The following is a 19,126-nucleotide window of genomic DNA, read 5'->3' as shown; positions in this document are numbered from 1 at the left end:
TAGCAGAGAGGACAGGTGATGGGAATTAAATACTTTTTGTCTTTAAACTACAGGGAGCCTGTAGGACATGCAGAATGAGCCTTCTGCCCCCTCTCCAGTATTTTTTCCTGGACTCATTTTCAACTTAAAATAAATTCTTCACATGTTAGGAAGTAAGAAATCTCACATCTGGTGTTTGTATGCCTCTCTGATATTTGTTTCCATACCTGCCACTGCCAGGACAGCAGCCCACCTTACCCAGTACAACTTCTCCTGGCTGTAAGCATTTCCTAATGCCATCTGTTACTCAAGTGCTGCAGCAAGCATGGGATTTCTTTTATATCTATTTTCCTCCTCTCAGAATTACAGCTTTTAATGGAAGTATAGAAAACAAACACCCTTGGTCTGATTTTGGTAACAAAACCATCTGTTTAATTGAAAATAACACTAACTCGTAATAGCTAAGAAGGCAACATCAGGAAGGGATCTTCTTGGCCTTTAGTTTATCCTCTAAGTTTGCAAAATATTTCATTTTTGCTAGCAGCTTCTTGGCTTCTTGAAGATCATCTGAAATGAAATCAAACATTACTGGTTTACAGAGGGAGAGGTGAATTTGCATTTCCAAAATGAATCTCAAGATTTCAGTGACAGCACCTGTTTTAGTACCATGAGTTGTGACCTGCAGGGACTCAGACACTATTATATAATATTATATAAATGATATAAAATTATATAAATGCCATGCTGCCTATTGTTTTAACCTCGGATGGTTTGGGAACATCTCAACTCAAATGTTCCACAAAACACATAACAATAGACAATTTGGAAAAGAAATGTGAATGAATAATACCCTTTAATGACTCCTGTAAAGTGGCTGCAGGATTGATCTACCCACTTGGCAAGACAAATTTTTTTATTTAAAACGTGTATAAATAGACCAACTGACATAACTGAAAAATGCAAATGAGGAGGAGTCTGGTCTGGACAGTGCCAATTCCAAAACTGATACTGAAACAATTTCTCCTCAGTTAAAGGGGAGGGTGGTTTATGACCTACAGACAAAGGCCACACAGTCCTTCCCATGGCACAGAGTACCAGAATGTAACTCCTCACAGGCAGGCCCAGCCAGCACTACTGTGATGTTTGCAGTCACACACACCCACCCCTGACAAAAGCGCAGCATTCTGCACCTGGCACAGAACCACAAAGGTTTCTTCCCAGCTTCAGAAACTCGGGAATGGTTCAAGCTTGTGCCTATCCATTGGCTGTAGAATAAAGTTAGGTTGATTATTGCACAGGAAGTTCCCAAAACCTTATGCTGAACAGGCCTTTACTTGCCACACAGCTGCTGTGGCTTTCACTGCAAAGACCAGCACTCACTGCTCTACTGCAGCTCCAGGACTGCAGAACATCTCCCAGATTCAAGTGTGAAACCTCAGAATATGTCTAGGATGAAGTCTGTCCTTCCCAGTATGCTGGGAGACACACAAACAATTTCTTAGCATCTACATTCCCACTCAAAATAATTATTTAGATGCAAGATGAATGGAACTTTTGTACTGGACTTTGCTTTTAATGTGAGCTCCTGAATTTCCCAAATCAGCAGGAATGTCAGTTTAGAAGTACTTATTCTAAATACCTAACAAAGAACCCTTGTTAATGCAGTATTTCTATTCCATAGCTCAGGAAATATTTGGCAGTAAGAGACTGTGGAGCTTTAAACATTTGACAGGTATGTATGGCAGCTAAAAACTTCATAAAATCAGGTACCTCTTTCAAAAGCTGCAGTCACCTCTCTGGTCAGTTCTTCTTGTTTAACTGCAAAACAAATTATTTCATTTACTTTTTTTTATACTTAGGGTATTTGATACCACTGTATTCTGACTACTTGTGGTGAGAAAGTTCATTACTAGTTTCAGCCTTTGGCAGCCAAGTGAATTTTTCATTATACTGCAGTCAATGTTGTTTTAAATATCGTTTCAAACATGTATTTCTTTATTTAAACAGGTATACTGACAGCAATTCCAATGCACATCAATGGTCACTAATTTCCCAGAAATCTAAGTTATTTTTGGTGTATCAGTTTGCCCCGCTCCAGTTAATTTCCTCCTGTGTTACTCAGTTTTTATTCTAGCTATTGTAGTTGCTTTTAGCACATAGCTCTTATGGCAAAGAAATATGTCAGTAAACCAAATGTTTTTGGTATCACCAACAATATAAAAAGAAAGTTGCTTGTGTAACAAGAATAACCACCTAATATAATGGCTGCCAGATGAAGAAGGTGAAAGAACTACAATGCCTTTATAAATAACATTATTTAGTGTGGTTAGACAAGCATTTTATTCAACTTCATTCTGATAGGTTTTTCCTTTGGAACAATTGATTAACCTGATGTAGGTTGAGTAAATTCCTTTTTATTGTTTATATATATTTATTTTGACATCAGAATAGTCCTGTTATACAAATGTTCTCAAGACAGGATGTGATGTTTAGGTGCATAAATAGGTAAAGACAACACTGGAAAAGGGGGGAACAAGGCAGAAGCTCTTGCAGTGAGTCAATTCCAGACTAACACAAATTGAAGACATTACAAGAAATATACCAAAACAGTTTAAAGCTTTCAGACTCTTGTATTACACAAGATTCAGTATATTAGTTCTGTACAAACTCCTCAAGTCATAACCTACCTTTAATTAAAGTTTCAATTTCTCCAAGGTTATCCTTGTTTTTGGGCTCTGCTAATTTCTCATTAATTTCCATGATTTCCATAAGGAACGCTGAGTCTGCATCACAGTCTGTCTCTTGTGCTGGCTCCACTCCACTCAGCTCCAGCTGGCAGAGGAAATGGGAATTTGAAAATAAATATTCCCACATCCATTTTAATGGAAATTATTTTCTTTAAAATTAAGTCTCTTAGTGGGGCATACTCAGATTCATATTCAATAAATCTACAGAGCATAGAGTCAGTCTGAAAATTAACTCCAAACATAGGCTGACCATAAAAATCAGCAGTTACCCACAGCCAAAAAAACATAAAAAAAGGCTGCCATGGGCCAGACTGAAATTCTGAATGAACAGCCATGGCCAAACACCACGTGTGATGTGAAAGACAAATTACTGTAAGATGAGTAGCAAATGAGATGATACGCTGATTAAATATTGGACAAACTTAGTTCTGGTCTCCCATCAATCTCTGGTGATCCTCTTCAGAGCAATGCAAATTAGCACATCAAGGACTGAATCGAGGGCGCCATCCCTACCAGCCCCCAGGGTAGTTACAGGAACACTGCAATACCTAACGGAGACCTTACCAGATAGAGGCCCCGGCTCAGAGGGTTCAGCAGGGTCTGGTAGGCCTTGTTGATCAGGGAAGAGTGTTGCTCAGAGTAGTACTGCTCTTTCTGCAAACGGATGGCAAATAATTGGAAGCTAATAACAAGTGGCAAAATACACTTTGTTACATGCGGAACACCAGCGTCCCCACACCAGTCCGTGTGAGAAACGGAGAAGGCTCTGTGGACCCGGGAACTGCACTCAGCTAACGCCTGACGAACCGCAGCGGCCCCTCATCGTCCGCCTCCACCGCAAATCCACGGCAGAGTCTCTTCTGAGCACCGAAAGACAAACACAGGCGAATCCCCTCGCTCCCCGAGCGGGAGAGAGGTGGGGACTCGACACTGCGACCCCGCCACGCAGCCGAAGGCTAAGGGCGAGTTCCTCCGGCGGTCACCGAGCCCCGCGGGCCCCTCCCGGCCCGGCTCCCCCGCCCGGCCCGGGGCTCACCGGCGGCCTCTGCCCGAAGCGGTCGGGGTGCACGGCGCGCTGCAGGCTCCGGAACCGCCGCTGCAGCTGCCCCGGGTCGATGCGGAAGGAGCGGTCGCTGCAGGACACAGGGCGGGTGAGACCCGCGGCCGGCCGGGCTCGCGGCCGCCCCGCCCACACTCACCAGTCCATCAGGCGGAAGAGGTCAGGCCGCGGCGCCGGCGGCTGCAAAGCCCGGCAGCCGGGGCAGAAGCGGAGCGGCCCATCGCTGCCGGGGAGCGCAGCGCCGCAGCTCCAGCACGGCGGCCCCGGGGCGCGGCCCGGCGCGGCCCCGCGGAGCGCCCGGCGCGCCCACCCGAGCCGCGCCCGCAGCGCCGCCCGCATCGCGCCCCGCTCCCGGCGGCCCCCGCGCGGGCCGCCCGCTCATTGGCCGCGCTCGGGGCGCGCGCACAGCGCGCACGGCGGCCCCGGGCGGACGGCGCGAGCCCCGCGAGCCCCTGAGCCGTGAGTTCGGGTCCCGCTCCGGCCCTTCCCCGCTCCCTCCGCTGCCCTCCTCCGCTCCCCCGGCCCTCCTCTCCTCTGCCGGCCCGGCGCCGCCGCAGGCTGCTCCCCGCGGCTTCTCCGGGACGGCCGCGCGGTGCCGCCGGGCACGGGGCCGCAGTGCTCAGTGGGGACGGCGGGGCCGGTGTCGGTTCGGGGCAGCAGTGCTCCGGCGGGCAGGGCCGCACGGTGCGAGGCGGCTGCTGGGGCCCGGCCCCGCCGTCTGAGCGTTTAGAGGGAGGTTCAGGTTGGATACGAGGGAAAGCTCCTGTATGGAAATGGGCTGCAGAGCTCAGAGGTGGGGTCCCCCAGCCCTGCGGGACCAGGGGACAGGGGCACCGGTGGCATTGGCAGTGCTGGGGAAGCGCTTGGACTCGATGGCCTCTGTCTTTTCCAGCCCACATGGTTCCGTGATCTGCCTGCGGGAGGAGCCCCGGGCCTCGCCTGTGTTTGTAAACACCTGTAACAAACGGGACGTGGGAGGGAGCTTGGGAGCTGTCGTGGCTTTATGGCTCGTAATGGAATGTATCAAAGTATACATTAAACTGTATGGCAAGGAGCGAAAAAGCCGATATACTGGTGCTGAGGTTGGAAGGCTCGTGAGCACTGCTGTGTTGGAGGAAGCTGGCTGTAGGGGGGGCTGGGGCAGCATTGAAGTGGAGAAGGAGGCACCACAGGCTATGAATTTCCGGGCTGTTTCTTGCCGCTGGCGGTGCCGGCAGCTGCCAGGGCCGTGGTGAGTGTCTGAGTCTGGCAGGGTTTTGTACAGTTTCTGTGTACAAGTGTGATAAATCTCTCGGGCACTTTCAAGAAAACCTATGTCATTTTACAGTTCTTATTGCTTTCAGTTTTCTCTTTGTGTTGGGGGACCAGCCGTGGTTCCTCGCTGCGTGCGGGGATGCTGTCAGAGCACAGCCCATGCCTGTGTGACCCAGTGGGAGCGCTGAAGTCCTCGGTAGCAATCCGGGAATGAGAGTTCTGCTTCTCTAGAACCAGCAGAGGCCGCTGCACGTTGTCTTTTAAAAGGAAAACCATCCTGGTTTGCACAGTTCCTGGGAATTTATGTATAACCCAGACATGTGTGCTTTGGTTGGAAGTTTTACTTCTTTGAGGCTGAATGGGCTTGGACATTAATAGTGCAGTGTGTGAGTGTTTGCTAGTTTTACTTTGCTATAGTAATTGCGGTTTTTTTTAACATTCTCTTTGAAGCCAACATGTCTCGAGAGACTGGAAGTGAAGCACAGCAGTCTCAGAGTGCCCAGCAGCCACAGAGTGGTACCAGCTCTTCCAGTGGGTCACAGAGCACTAGTCAGTCTTCCTTAAGTTCTGGAACTCTCAGTTCCTTGGACACTGTTCCCACTCAGGAGCTTCCGTCCATCCCTGAGGACCAGGAATCTGAAGAGCTGGTTCCTCAGCCTTGGGGCCGACTCTTTGCACTTGGAAAAGGTTTCAGCAATTGTGGTATGTGCATACTGTAATAAATCTCTCGGTTTCTTTGTAGGATCTCAGAAAAGTTCTGGGCAGCTTGCTGAAGAGCAGTGTCTTTTCATTTTCAAGTTAGGTACAAGCAAATTTAGGTATGGAACTTTTTGCTATAATGTTTTATTCCATACTGCATCCCAGTGTTTACACTGAGTTCTCAGATACACAGCTTCCATAGACTTACAGAAATTCTGGGATGTTCATATTCTTTGTTACATGCTTCATTTAAAAAAAAAATATAATTAATTTTATTTAGTTATGTGTCTCTATATGATTGACGGTCAACTGAAGAATAATGAGAGGGTAAAATTATTAAAGGATTTGACAAGGTGTGGTGCTTTGTATGAGTTAAGACAGACTTGTTTCTATGGGAAGAATTTTGTCTCTGTTATCCTGTTCATTGCCATTTGGAATCATTCTGTAGTGCCATAGTTGTTAACTTCCTGCAACATTGTCTTCTCTCCCTGCTGTACCTTCCCCTCCTCTGCAGACTGTGTGAATGAGGAATACTGGTTTGGGAGGGACAAAAGCTGTGATTACAGTTTTTCTAAGCTGGGATTGTCTGAGACTGGCTTCTACCAAAACTATAGCAAGAAGCACTTCCGAATTTTCAGGGTAAGTGCTAAAAATGGTAACTCTCTGAGTTATTTTGGCATAATTCAAAAAGAGACTTTGGGGCAGAGATCCTAAAGAAATCAAAGTATCTTCAGGGTTGACTCTAACCTGACTTTTGGCAATGCCCCATTCATATGGTTTATGAAATAAACTCAGTCTCATTTCTTGAGTCAACAATAGTAAATTTCTGGTGTATCGTGTCTTTATTGTAAAGTCATTTGTTCTTTACTGTCATCTTCCCCATTCTTTTTTTCTCTTTGAGGAAATGGGTCCAAAAAATTCCTTTGTTGCCTACATTGAAGACCACAGTGCAAATGGGACATTTGTTAATAGAGAGCTCGTTGGAAGAGGGAGGAGGCTTCCACTGACACACAACTCTGAAATTGCATTGTCTGTACAGACCAATAAGGGTAAAATGTGCTTTAATTTAAGTAGATTTTTCATGTATTGACCAAGAGGTTGTTTCTGCATTGATTTGAGTATGTTTTTTGGGAGTTGAGCTGCTTTGTGAGTACATCTCACTAATAGGTGTTTTAGTACTCACATAAAGATTATCCATGTCAACCCTAGAAAAAAAAACTGAAAAAGTAAACTTAAAGAAATATGCATCAGGTAGCACCTTACTAGAGTATAATTTTTTATAGGTTTTTTCCCGTTTTTGAAACCCTTTTGGGCTTCAGTAGCTGTGCATATGATGGTGGGAACAGTGGAAACAGACTATTCATAAAACCCCCTTGATACCTAACCAGATACCGCATAATAAATAGAAAATCCTCTTAAAAATAAACAGGGCTGGGTTTTTGTTTCTTTGTCTTTGATTTTCCACTAAAATGCTGTCTTCTTGATTATTACTTCTCTTTGATTTTTGCTGGACATTGAAATTTTTGCTCCTTTTGTCTTTAAATGTAATTAGTTAGTTAAAGACTGTTGTGAATTTAGTCCCAAAATGTAATTTTTCAGCAACAAGATTACCTTGCTAACCCGTAACTGTTATAATTTATAGCATATATTTAGTTTTTCCTCTAGCAGGCAGTATCTTCTCAGTTATAATGTTGATTATAAAAGCTCACAAAACATAGCTGTTTGTTATAATAAAAATTTTAAACCTAATAAAAGGAAAATGATCTCCACTTGCCTTCCCAGTGTTTGTATTTTCTGATCTTACGGTGGATGATCAGATGACGTTTCCTAAAGAATTCAGAGAGAAATATATCATGTCAAAGACTTTGGGAAGGTAAGCATCCTTCTTCCCTCAGTAGAAAGGGTTAACTTCATTATCATAATGAGTATCTTGTGCTGGAATTATTACCAGTATTAACTGAGCTGAAGAAAAAAGCAAAAAATGAATGATAACATGTGAATAAATATGTTCTTTACAACAGTTTAAACAGGAATTTTGGCTTTGTTTCTCTACTTGGTTTGCAACCTACCACCAATTGCAAATGCCAGGTTTTGTTTTGGTTGGGTTTTTTTTTCTGTAGAAGAGAATGAAGTCTGTACATTCTTTGTGTTTTTAAAGTTTGTATATTAATTTACTCAGTTGTTGGAAGGAAAAGGAAGAGCTTTATGTCAGAATACTGCTTCCTACAATATCACTATTGAGGCCTTCAGATGAAAAGAAAAAGAACTATCCAGAAAAAAAGGAGAGAGAAGCTATTTTAAATAGGGGCTATTTTTTTCTCTTTTGGAAACAGTCGGTCAGTGAAGAATCTGGAGGTGAATAATTAAGTAGAAACAAATCCGAGTGGAAAACAGAAGAATTTCTTTCTGTAATATAATTGCTATTTAGTAAAAATACAAGTTTCGTCATATCTGTTCCTCAGACTTGGGCAGTCCAGTGTTAAGAGAACTTTTCCTAAGTTCTCTTCTCCTAAATGCCTTTGCATGAAGGAAATGCAGTCAGAGCTTGTCCTTCCTATCTGCCAGTACTTCTGGTACAAATAGAGTAACTGCTTTGCATATTTACTCCTGCAGTTTTGGATGAATGGCCCTTGGCAACACTTGTGGTTAAATACACTTTCTAGCTCTTGAATGTTTTCTGAGAAGTGCTGTACACTTTCTAACAGCTGAGTACTTCCTCAGAAGAGGCATGTGCCTTATTCAGAAAGTTAGAAAGCAGCCAGCTCCAAATTATGCTTTCATTTGCCTGCACTTGTTACACAGATTTTTGACAGAGCTGTGCTCTTCTTTTAGTGGTGCCTGTGGTGAAGTCAAACTGGCATTTGAGAAGAGCACCTGTAACAAAGTTGCAGTGAAAATCATCAATAAACGGAAGTTTGTGGCAAGTGGCCTGAGTGATGAAGTAAGTATTTTTGTCTGTCTGTCTTGGCCACCTTGCAGCAGTCTTGGAATATCTGGTAACTTCTCTGACTCCTCAGCTATCTTCAAAGGAGGATTTTATTACTTAATGTCTTCAGTATTTAATTTAAAAATGCTTTTTCATCTTGTATGATGTACAGAATTCTTGTTTTTATTTCTTGATCACATTCCATTAGGTTCATCATTGAGGACTGTTAATGAGATGTGTACAAGGGGTGGTGTGGACTCTTGCACGGTTTGGTTGATGTCCTAAAATGCATCAGATAAACACATCATAAGCAGCACAGTCTTGACCAAAAATGTACCAACTAAGCTAATTTTGTTGAATCCTCCATTGTAATACATTTTAAGAAAATTGTATGTAGCCTTTTGGGAAGGTCTAATGGCAGAAGCCAGAATTTAGAGAAGTACAAAGACAACTGGCTCAAGATGCTGTTGTGAATTATAATTCCTAATACATGCCATTCTACCAAACACACACAGGAGTATATCTGGAATGTTGTGTATGGGTTGTGTGTTCCAAGATGATTGATTTGGATTGGAAGAAGAGCAAAAAATCCCTGCTGAGCTGATTTCATTAGCTGAGCCTAAGCCACGGGTTAGAGAATCTGTTTATGTTATCTTGCAAAATAGGAGAGAGTAGCTTGTAATTTTAGGTTGGCCCATCTGGAAAGCATCTTGGAGGGAGAAAAGCACTTTACATACAAACTACATACAAAGTATATGAGCAAAAAGATTTTTTTTTTTAACTTGGAAATTAGTTGGGGATTTCTAACCTGCAATGAATTACATGTCTGGAGCAATAGCTTGCTCCAGATAATGACAGCACTGTGTTTATTTAATTCACTGAAGGTATCTGATCATTTTATGGAAAAAAAAAAAAATGTTATGGTCACTTACAGTAGCAAAAGGCATAAAATGATGTCTTTTCTGTTACTGTCTCTTATTTCTCATATGTCTTATTCCAGAACAGCTCTGTCTTACCCAATATGGTATTTGATTCTTTTACTAGAACCCAGCTTTAAATATCAATACAGAAATTGAAATTTTGAAGAAAATAGATCATGTGAGTGTTACTGTTAATTTTTATTATTTTTTGCTCCCTCCTGTATGTACTTGTTTAGTTTACTGACCTTAGTGTAGTAATGAAAGAGCAATTTTATCCATTCAGAAATGTGTTAAAGGAGATATATAAATTCCCTTGTGAATTATTGAATGGATCTTTTTTCTTCTTTTAAGTGTATTATATCCTAGCAGATGTGAGATTTTAAAGCTTTGGATAACTGCGATATAAATTTGAGAAGAAACAGCACAAAAGTTTTAACTGAGCCGCTGTTGCAGAATTTTTTATTTGATGCAAGTTTTTCTAAATGCTGCAAAATAACTAAATGTAAAGACTAGTTTTCACTGGGAATTTCTTGAATGTGTATCCCCTTTTTCCTCTGCATGTAAAATAGGTAAAATGTTGAGGGTATGGTCTGGGGTGCTTGCAAGTCATTTGTGTTAAGTGTTAGTTTATGTGACCTGGTTTGAAATACTGAAATAAGAACTTTAGGATTAATTTTTACAAATTATTCTATTTTGTGTGTCTCTGTTTGTGTTCCCTTTTCTGTTAGCCTTGCTTAATCAAGATTAAAAATTTCTTTGAAGCAGAAGATTACTACATTGTTTTGGAACTGTAAGTAACCTGTTTGAAAGTAAATGCATAAAATGAAATGTTTTTTTCATAGCCACAATGAACTGTGAGGGTTTTGCTTTTTTAATTTTGTTTTCCTTTTGCTGGCCTCCACTTTCCTTTGTAAAATTAGGAGCTACGATAATCAGGGGAAATCATCCTTCTATGCTTTGTAGGCACTCAGGGCCTGGACATTGTTTGCTCTGCTGCTGTTGTGGATTGCTGCTATTTATTTTTATTTTTGAGCTCGTAAGAGGGGGCTGATCAAAAATCATGTAATAACTCCCAGTGAAACTCAAGAGACTGACCTTAACTCAGCCATGCACGTGCTGTGTTTAGGATGTTGCTCACTCATTTCAGAAATATATTCTTTCTCTGTAGCCAGAGTAGCCAAATGTTTTGGTCTTAGTCTTGTTTAATGAGATGAATCTTTTGAAAGTTATGTGCTGGCTTGTTAACCTGCATCTGTTTTAGGATGGAAGGAGGAGAATTGTATGACAGAGTGTCAAGGCCAATCAAGATGAAAGAAGATATCTGCAAGTTGTACTTTTATCAGATGCTGCTAGCTGTAAAGGTATATAACCATGAATTCTACAACAAAAAAATGTCAACAAGATGAGTTTTTCTGTCACTTGTCATTGCTGAAACCCATGCAAGCAATCAGCACAGCGTTCTTAACAAGCTGGTTTAACAAGAGAGACAGAAAAGCAGAATTCCTACAAAGGTGACACAGAACCTGGGTCTGCGCACTGTGTTTGCTTGAGATTTGACATTTGAAGCATAATATTTCTAAGGTGGTTTTTTGTTTCTTTGTGATGGTGTTTTGGTGTGGGTTGTTTTGTTTTGTTTTCATTTTGCTTTGTTTTTTTAAGGGACAGTCCCATGTTAATTTTGGCAGAGCTTTAAATGTTTGCCCTCCTCTTACACAGCCATTTCAGTTATCCTGCCATTGCCATGAGAAAAAATGGAAAGCTTACATTTTAAAACAAGTTAATAATCTGTTTTTCCTTAATTGCCTATCTGTATGTATTTAGTATCTTCATGACAATGGAATTATACACCGAGATCTAAAGCCAGAAAATGTGCTACTTTCATCTTCTGAAGAGATATGTCTTGTAAAGGTAAGAAAACTTTAACATTTCATGTTAATGGAAAAATTTGGGATTGTTCCTTCACATTCTTCTTGATATTTCATTAAACACAGCCAAAAAGATATTATGGAATTAGTCAGACAAACCATGAAGTAACTTAAAACATACACCTTTTTTTTTCATAATTGTAATTTTACTTTTATGGATATTTCAACCCATACACTACATATGTATTTTCAAATGTCAATAATTTCTTTCCCCGATAAAATCTAAATTCTTGAATTACAGACAGCATTCCCACAAATGTCCAGGCTGTATGGTGACAGGGATTTTTCTGTTGTTTTGGTTTTTTTTTTTTTGGGGGGGGGGGGGAAATGAGGGTTGTGGATTTTCTTTTGTGTTGTTTTTATTTTCCTCTAAAGCATTGATTATATTTGCATTTCAGTATACAATAAGCATGCTGAAATGCTTATTTTTCACATAAACTCTTCTAAGAGGCTACAATACCTTTATTCTGTAGTTGTCCATTTATATCCAAATCTTATTTTTTGCTATTGTAAAGTGTGATCCTTTGTCGTATTTCTCCCTCTTCCTCCTCTCCCATTCTCACTTAATGTTTGGGGTGACTTCTATTCATAGTCATGTACTGGAACTGGCTTGGAAGGAAGAAACTTAATGCTACCTCCTGATGTATGTCTACAATATGATGTGTACAGTCCATCCTCATATGTAATGTGGTGTTACCATTTTTAAATACAAGATTACAGATTTTGGACAATCCAAGATTCTTGGAGAAGCTTCTCTTATGAAAACATTATGTGGTACTCCCATGTATCTTGCTCCTGAGGTTCTAAATTCACTTGGGACTGCTGGATACAGCCGAGCTGTGGACTGCTGGAGTTTAGGAGTTATTCTTTTTGTATGGTAAGATATTGTGTAGATGTACCTTCACTGGGCAGTCTTTGACATACATGGCTTGAGACTTGGCAACTTCAGTGTCTATATGAGGAAGTGACAGTTTAAAACTCTACACGTATAAAACCGCTACGATAGCAGATGCCTTAAAATGTGTGATTTCAGTGTTTTATTTGCTATGACAAATTCCGTGCTATTTAAATTCTTTTCTTTTATACAGCTTGTGTGGATATCCACCATTCAATGAGCAAAATACTCAACTCTCTCTGAAGGATCAAATCACTCACGGAAAATACACCTTCATTGCAAAAGAATGGAAGCATGTGTCAGACATGGGTATGACTCCAGCACAGTGGGTAGTAAAATATCTAGCTCTTTTCTTGTAGTTTTTGTTTTCCTTTATCCTCCTTTCAGCTGCATGGCACATTATGTGTTAATATGTTTCGTTTTTAAATGAATATATTAAAAATATTTTTTGAAGATCATAGTTAAAGCATTAGAATGAACACATATTTTATTATTGAAGAGATTTCTTAGTAGTATTTAGCGTAATTAACCACAAAAGTAGAACGTTTGTGGGCACATATATCTATTTCTCCTCTTTTCACTTTTTCTTCTGACTTCATCAAGTTGGTCCACAGACTTTGCCTAAAGATTCTTCAAGTGTTGAACCAAAAATACCAGGAATTTAAGGAATACGAGTTAGAATTCCAATAAACACACGTTCCAAGAGAGTCCTTTCATGGTGCTAGTCTTTGAGCTGAAAGTGTCAGTCACATTTGAGGAATCATCTATTATGTTTGGTCCACTGTAAGTGAAGTAGTCTGTGAAACTTGAGTTTTTGCATAGCAAACTAAAATGATAATTACTGTCTGTGTGCTTTTAGTTTCTCAGGACATTTTAAATGCACAAAATAATTGTAGTATTTACCTTGGACGTTCTTGGAGTTCTTTGTATGTGCAGAGGAGTTTCTAATAAATTATGTGGTCATCCTTTGTCTAATAAATTTATCAAATATAACTCCTTCCTGAATAGTTTACAGCTTATTCAATAATAAGTCAGACATTCATGAGACTGTACAATCTTAACATAATTTCCATAGTCCTACTGGTATGTAGAATAATCTGATCAAATGAAAAGTAAATCTTGCTGAAATTCCTTTATGGGAGATTTGGAGTAATAAAATACGACAAAAATGGCATATTTTTCACAGTGTCTACTAAGCAGCTTCCTAAGAAAATGAAAGTTTATGTTGAGCATACATGTGTATATCCTGTCTCTTCTCTCCCACTTTTCCAGATGGATAATCTGCTTTCCAAGACACTGTAAACCAGGATAAATTAAGCTGTCTTTGCTTTTCCACAGTAATACTGAAGCTTTTAGGGAAGTGCTGAGCCTCCTGGCATGCTCAGAACATAAACCATGTATATGCTAAATATATCTGTGGGTAATTCTGGTATACTGAGAAGTGTTGAGTCGTGTGCATGTGAAGGAAAGATGCTTGCAGTCTGCAGCCCTTCCCATGCATAGCAAAAAGAAAAGTGATCTGCCCAGCCTGCACTTTTGTGCATTGCTCTGAAGGGGTGTAAGGCACATTGTCACACGTAGTTTTGGTGTAGGCATATTTCAGCTAATAAATGTATTGATCACATGCCAACCAGCTCATTTTATTATCTTAGCTCTGGATCTTGTGAAGAAGCTGTTAGTAGTGGATCCAAGCAAACGTCTTACCACAGAGGAGGCCTTAGAGCATCCTTGGCTTCAGGTAGGAATTGAGTTTTAAGTGAAAGCTGAGTAGTTTGAAGGATAACTTGTTCATGTCTTGCGTTTTCAAATATTTAGTCCCTGTAGAAAGACTGCAAAAGCAGCAAGGAGTAGTCTCCTGAATGCCTTCTTTTAATACAATAAGCAGCTTCTGTGTCCTTTGTGAGACACCTCTTCCCAGAACTCTTTCACATGTGAGATCAAGATGTGTTTTTTAGAGGCCAGGTCTGACTGTGGTTCTGGTAGGATGGACCTCTCCTGAGCATTGTAACAGAGCCCCATTTCCTCAGATGTTTGTTTGGGCAGGCAGTGCAGTTTGCTTCTGGCAAGCATCCAATACTAGTTTGTTTTTCCTCTGCTGTGCAGGAATAAGTGTCCCTGGTTTGGGAACCCTCTGAGTAGGAAGTGATGGTTTCCCTGCCTCCTGTTACAGTCTAATTAGGTTTGAGAGGAACAGTCTTTAGGTGGTCTTTTCTTAATTTTGGCAGAGGTGCCCACTGAACCTATGAGCTTTCTTGAATATTTTTGCTTGAGGAGTCTGAAAAAGTCACCCAGCCTACATCTGAGCCATGCAACAGGTTCTGTTTATTCACACCAAGCACAAGGCTCTTCCTTTTCCCCCACTGGGAACAGGAGAATTTCAGATGCTTTGGTAAAGAGCATAAGAAACAGGGGAGAGAAGCAAGGGAGTATCCCTCAGTGCTCTGAGACAAAAAACATGTGTGGATTACTCTTTGAAGTGATTAACTTTTCTTAATTATGCTCCTGGGCATCAGGAAACATTTCCTGGCATTCATGGGTTTTACTTTACTGTAGTTTTGCATGTAACATCTACAGTGAGTTAATCAGATATAGAGTCTTACATTTGAATTACAAATCTGAGCAGAAAAAGTTACTCAAAAACCATGCAACATTGATTTTAAAAAAATGCTAGTATGCATAAGGGGAAGGGGAAATAGATGACTGATTTAGATGACCTAAGAATTTAAGATATTTCAGTATATATTCAAGTTGTTATTAACTTGATTATATATTCCATGTAAGGACATCTCTTACTGTTAAGTTTAATTTTGAAGACAGGACAGAAGGTTCCAGAAATCATCATAGCCATAAATCCAGATGTCATCTAGCACTCAGCTGCTGTTCTTTGAGCTGTTTCCCTTCAGGGGCTGTTACTAAGAGTGTCAGGTGTTCATAGGTGATGTAGACTGCCTGCTTGGAAGGCCAGCATCCAGCATGCTCAGTTCTAGATATCACACATAACAATCATTCCACCAAAAGAGCTCCCCAGTCCTGTTCCTGTGAGTAGTGAGGAGTTACTGGCTCCTCTCTCCCTCTTGTGTTGTCTGGAAGTATCGACTTTACAAGTCAGCAGGAAAAACCACATTCTCTCTGTGACCAGCTGATGCCTGTTAGCCCTCTGATGATTTTGGGGGTACTAGGGAATTTTTCAGATACTAGAAGTGAGCATGTTCTGCAGATTTATTTAAACTAGTAGTGCTTTCAAATTAGTGTTTTCAAAACAAGTTGTTTACTCCATTCTTTGTTTAAATCTAGAACTTTAAAACTTGTTGAGCTGTGTAAACCTAAGTATTGCTCAGTGGAAATGTCTTCTTACCTGTATTTACTTAATAAAACATTTTTAAAGGCATATAAACAATTATTGCTGTTTCTGCCTCTGAAGTCTTTTGAATGGTAGTTTGGTTGCATGCAGAAGAAAAACCACAGGTCTTTGTTACATCAATGGAAAAATATTTCTTACCTTATCCATCAATTCAAATGTAGCCACAATCAAATCAGGTGACACTGGAAAAGAAAAACAAGTCAAAATTCTATATAAAATTAAATGGATATTCAGGTCAAAGCCTTTTTGTAGCACTTAAGAATAGTTAAATAAAAAAAGGAGATACTGCAATACTTCATTGCTTAGGAAAAAGACCCTCTCCACTGCCTTCACCTAAAAAATCCTCATTTAAAACAGCTGAAATCCTTAGGACCTCAATGATCTTTATTTCTAATTGTCTCTAGCACTGAATGTCCCATTCACTTCTCTGAGTTTCTCAATCTTTGCTTTTCCCTTAAATAGTCTATATACTACTTAGATGCTGGGGTTTTTTTGCAGGATGAGGATATGAAAACTACATTTGAACAGCTACTTGCTCAGACACGTACCAATATGAGCCCACCAGAAACATCAAAAATGGTATGTACAGTGGATATTTGAAGAGGAAAATTTGATACACAGAGAAAGTAGATTTTGAAGTAATCTTTAATAAGGAAATCAGTTAATTTTGAGGCTTTAGAGAAATGTACCCTTGGGCTGTATGTGGCAGCCTGCTGGTTAGTTCTGTTTCCTGAACAGCAGCAATGGATTTCCATGCTTTATCAACAATTTAAATGTATAGAAACACTTGCCTAGGCTTTAAAGGATTATTCCTATATTTAGAATAAAACTTTTGAATGTATTTTTTAAAATATGGATTCAAGTCACTAATGTTTAGTATTCAAATAAAAATTCTCATGTTGGTGTGAGGTTAGGACAGCATTGTGCCATTCATCACCAGATGCTAATTAGGAAAGTTGTGAACAGTAGCTGTTTCAAGCTGGGAGCAGTATCTTATATGAGAACCATCAAATATAATTAGATAAATTTTGGGAGAGAAGCATGGGTTAGTTTTTGCTCACGCTGTCCAACACCTGTAGTTCTGGGGCAAGCAGAAAGTTCTGCCTTACCTGGTTTCCTGGAGCCATCCTCCTGTGTTTTTCTTCCAGCCAACCACAACGAGAAAGCGTCCCCATGAAAATGAGGAAGACAATGGCTCTGCTAAGCGTGCCGTTCCTTCTACCTCGTATCAGAAAATGAGGTGAAAAGGAAGACAAAATGACTTTGTTAATGACAGCTTTTTTATGGAGAGCAGAATTTTTTATTAAGAAAAATCTTAATAATGGAATAAACTGTTGAAGATGTATAATTTTCAAATAAAAATAACTTTGTAAGACTGAAGTGACTGCTGTGCATGCATGAGAATCTGCACAATTAGTCATGTTCTAGTCCATCCAGCTGTCTGACTCAAGGAAAGTATCAGAAAAACTCCTGAACTAAATTACTAACAATTTTTTAGGCTAGCTTCATCCCCACCTACATTCTCTGTTTCTTCTTTTCCAATTTCTAGGTTAGGCATGGAAATAATGCTTAGTCCTAACAGATGAAGAAGGAACACTAAACTTGCTGAGCTTTTGCCTGAGACACAGCATTACCTGACACAATGCTGCCCACAGACTTCTGAGGACACTTAGACTATTCAGTTCAGATGTAAAACTTCTGATGGACCTTGAGGTGCTCTGGGCTTCAGGTAAAACTCCACAGTAAATGCTGGACTGGCAGAATCACAGCGTTGTGCACTGGGCTGGGGCTGATTGGCTTCCAAACCAACAATTACCATCTGCATGGTGTTTTAACATGTGTGTAGCATGTTTATTTCCCAGAGGAGGGATGAGTAAGAGGAAACATGATAACAAGAGATGAAAGGAAGATGTATAAATTCCTGTCAGGGAGGAGGTAGGAACTGAACTGAGAAAGAAGAACTTGCTTGCCTCTTAGGTGAAGATTTTGAACTGTGTGCTTCTTACTAAAGGATTATTAATTTCATTACTGATTGCAAGAACAGTTTAGTAACTGTTCTCCAACATGCATCTTCTGGTTAAAGGTATCTACTCAAAGTTGATTTGTAAAGAATAAAACCTAATGCATTATGGAATAAACCCATGTCAGGTAGAAATTAAGATATTCATGAGTCACATTTCCTGTATGTGCCCATTGCAGAGATCATGTGTGTTTTGATGTATCTGATATTAACCAATGTTAATGATAAAATGCTGATTCTTGTACATTGATACCTTTCTTAATGGATTGAATGGAGAAACATCCATGGGCATCTGCATGGAAACAATACCACTGGTTCCAGTCCATTCCAGATACACTGGGCTGATGGAACAAAGGTGTGTCTGTCCTTGGGGTTGTCCCCTTTGGTGCAAATCTGTCACTGGCACATCTTCAAGGAGTTCTGGTGCTTACTGTAGCTCATTTGAAGTAGAATAGAACACTCAGCTGCCATTTGCTATATATAAGAATCACAGGATGCAGTGTGTTTGGGCCAGATTTGTGTCCTGGTATACTGCAAAAGCTGATACCTTTGGGCTTTGGTTACCAGTTACTTTTAAAAGACCTGCATCATTGCTGATGAGAAGGTAATTCCCTAGCTCCTACTTACACTGTCACTTTGTTTTTAGATAGACATGGAAAACTTCTATAATTTATTCCTCCATCTTTTTTACATCCCACAGTTGTTAGATGATCAGTAACTGCTTTGCTTGGGTCCTTTCCCTGGGTCCTGACTAACACCTGCTTTCCAATGATGTCCTAAATTTGATCTCACTCATTCAGTGGCAAACTTTTGGGCTGCTGGCCATGTGTTCATCATTTGATTGCAGAAAGCTTTCTGAAGTTTCAGACTCTGTTTTTTTCTATGAAAAAGTAAGTTTAACTACAGTGAAGTGGCATCCAATTTTCACATAGATAAGAAATTATTTCTTTACCACTTATCCGCAGCACAAGACTCTTCAGCGTAATCCATTTTGTTCATTTCTAGAGGCAGAATGGGTCACAGCAGTTGGAAGACTTGGGTTAACCAAAGTGCTGAGGCTCGCTGTGCCTGGCCAGTGCGGTGTCATTAGTGACCAGCATCACCACCTGCGGTGCCATGTGGGCCCCGCTTACTCTCGAGCTCGGGCTGCCGCTGCTTCTGGCCGACGGTTCCCCACCCGTATGGCGACAGAGCGACGCTGGAGCCGTATCCTCCGTGAGGACGGAGCTCGTCCTTGGTACGGAGAGGCGAGCGCTGCTCTTGCCGGAGCCCGCGGAGGTGCGGCCGAGCCGCTGCCCCGGGCCGGGGGAGCCCGGGCGGCAGCCGCAGGACGTCCGGCG

At 40.8% G+C, this 19,126-nt stretch overlaps 2 protein-coding genes and 1 long non-coding RNA gene across 7 annotated transcripts; 1 reads left to right on the top strand and 2 right to left on the bottom strand.

The window, feature by feature from the left end:
* Positions 1-383: 383 nt before the first annotated feature.
* On the bottom strand, positions 384-4,125 carry HSCB (HscB mitochondrial iron-sulfur cluster cochaperone). The gene is made up of 6 exons (XM_053994247.1): positions 3,926-4,125; positions 3,763-3,859; positions 3,291-3,380; positions 2,667-2,811; positions 1,750-1,797; positions 384-546 (listed from the first exon to the last, which is right to left on the bottom strand). Exons 1-6 carry the CDS (start codon positions 4,123-4,125, stop codon positions 455-457), a joined length of 672 nt encoding a protein of 223 aa, XP_053850222.1. The 3' UTR covers positions 384-454.
* Positions 4,126-4,187: 62 nt separating this feature from the next.
* CHEK2 (checkpoint kinase 2) lies at positions 4,188-17,142 on the top strand. Of its 5 annotated transcripts, none has more exons than XM_053994084.1 (15): positions 4,188-4,245; positions 5,491-5,742; positions 6,254-6,378; positions 6,641-6,788; positions 7,522-7,612; positions 8,572-8,680; positions 9,710-9,763; positions 10,314-10,375; positions 10,847-10,946; positions 11,407-11,493; positions 12,224-12,387; positions 12,599-12,714; positions 14,058-14,143; positions 16,265-16,345; positions 16,915-17,142. In XM_053994084.1, the coding sequence occupies exons 2-15, from the start codon at positions 5,496-5,498 to the stop codon at positions 17,008-17,010; spliced, it is 1,566 nt and encodes a 521-aa protein (XP_053850059.1). In that variant the 5' UTR covers positions 4,188-4,245; positions 5,491-5,495; the 3' UTR covers positions 17,011-17,142. The 5 variants fall into 5 exon arrangements, 3 of the variants coding, with proteins under 3 accessions (XP_053850059.1, XP_053850058.1, XP_053850060.1); XM_053994083.1 differs by lacking the exon at positions 4,188-4,245 and adding an exon at positions 4,942-5,017; XR_008439909.1 differs by lacking the exons at positions 4,188-4,245; positions 16,265-16,345; positions 16,915-17,142 and adding an exon at positions 13,020-13,188 and having other exon boundaries at positions 5,390-5,742; positions 14,058-14,144.
* Positions 7,504-19,032, bottom strand: LOC128816449 (uncharacterized). The gene is made up of 4 exons (XR_008439910.1): positions 18,040-19,032; positions 16,876-16,984; positions 15,905-15,948; positions 7,504-7,566 (listed from the first exon to the last, which is right to left on the bottom strand). It is a non-coding gene; the product is annotated as an uncharacterized LOC128816449 (long non-coding RNA).
* Positions 19,033-19,126: the final 94 nt, after the last annotated feature.

The sequence above is a fragment of the Vidua macroura genome, chromosome 18 (genome assembly GCF_024509145.1).
Source record: "Vidua macroura isolate BioBank_ID:100142 chromosome 18, ASM2450914v1, whole genome shotgun sequence".
Taxonomy (NCBI): Eukaryota; Metazoa; Chordata; class Aves; order Passeriformes; family Viduidae; genus Vidua; species Vidua macroura.
The sequence above is the reverse complement of the archived record's forward strand: the minus strand, read 5'-3'. Positions and strand labels throughout refer to the sequence as shown.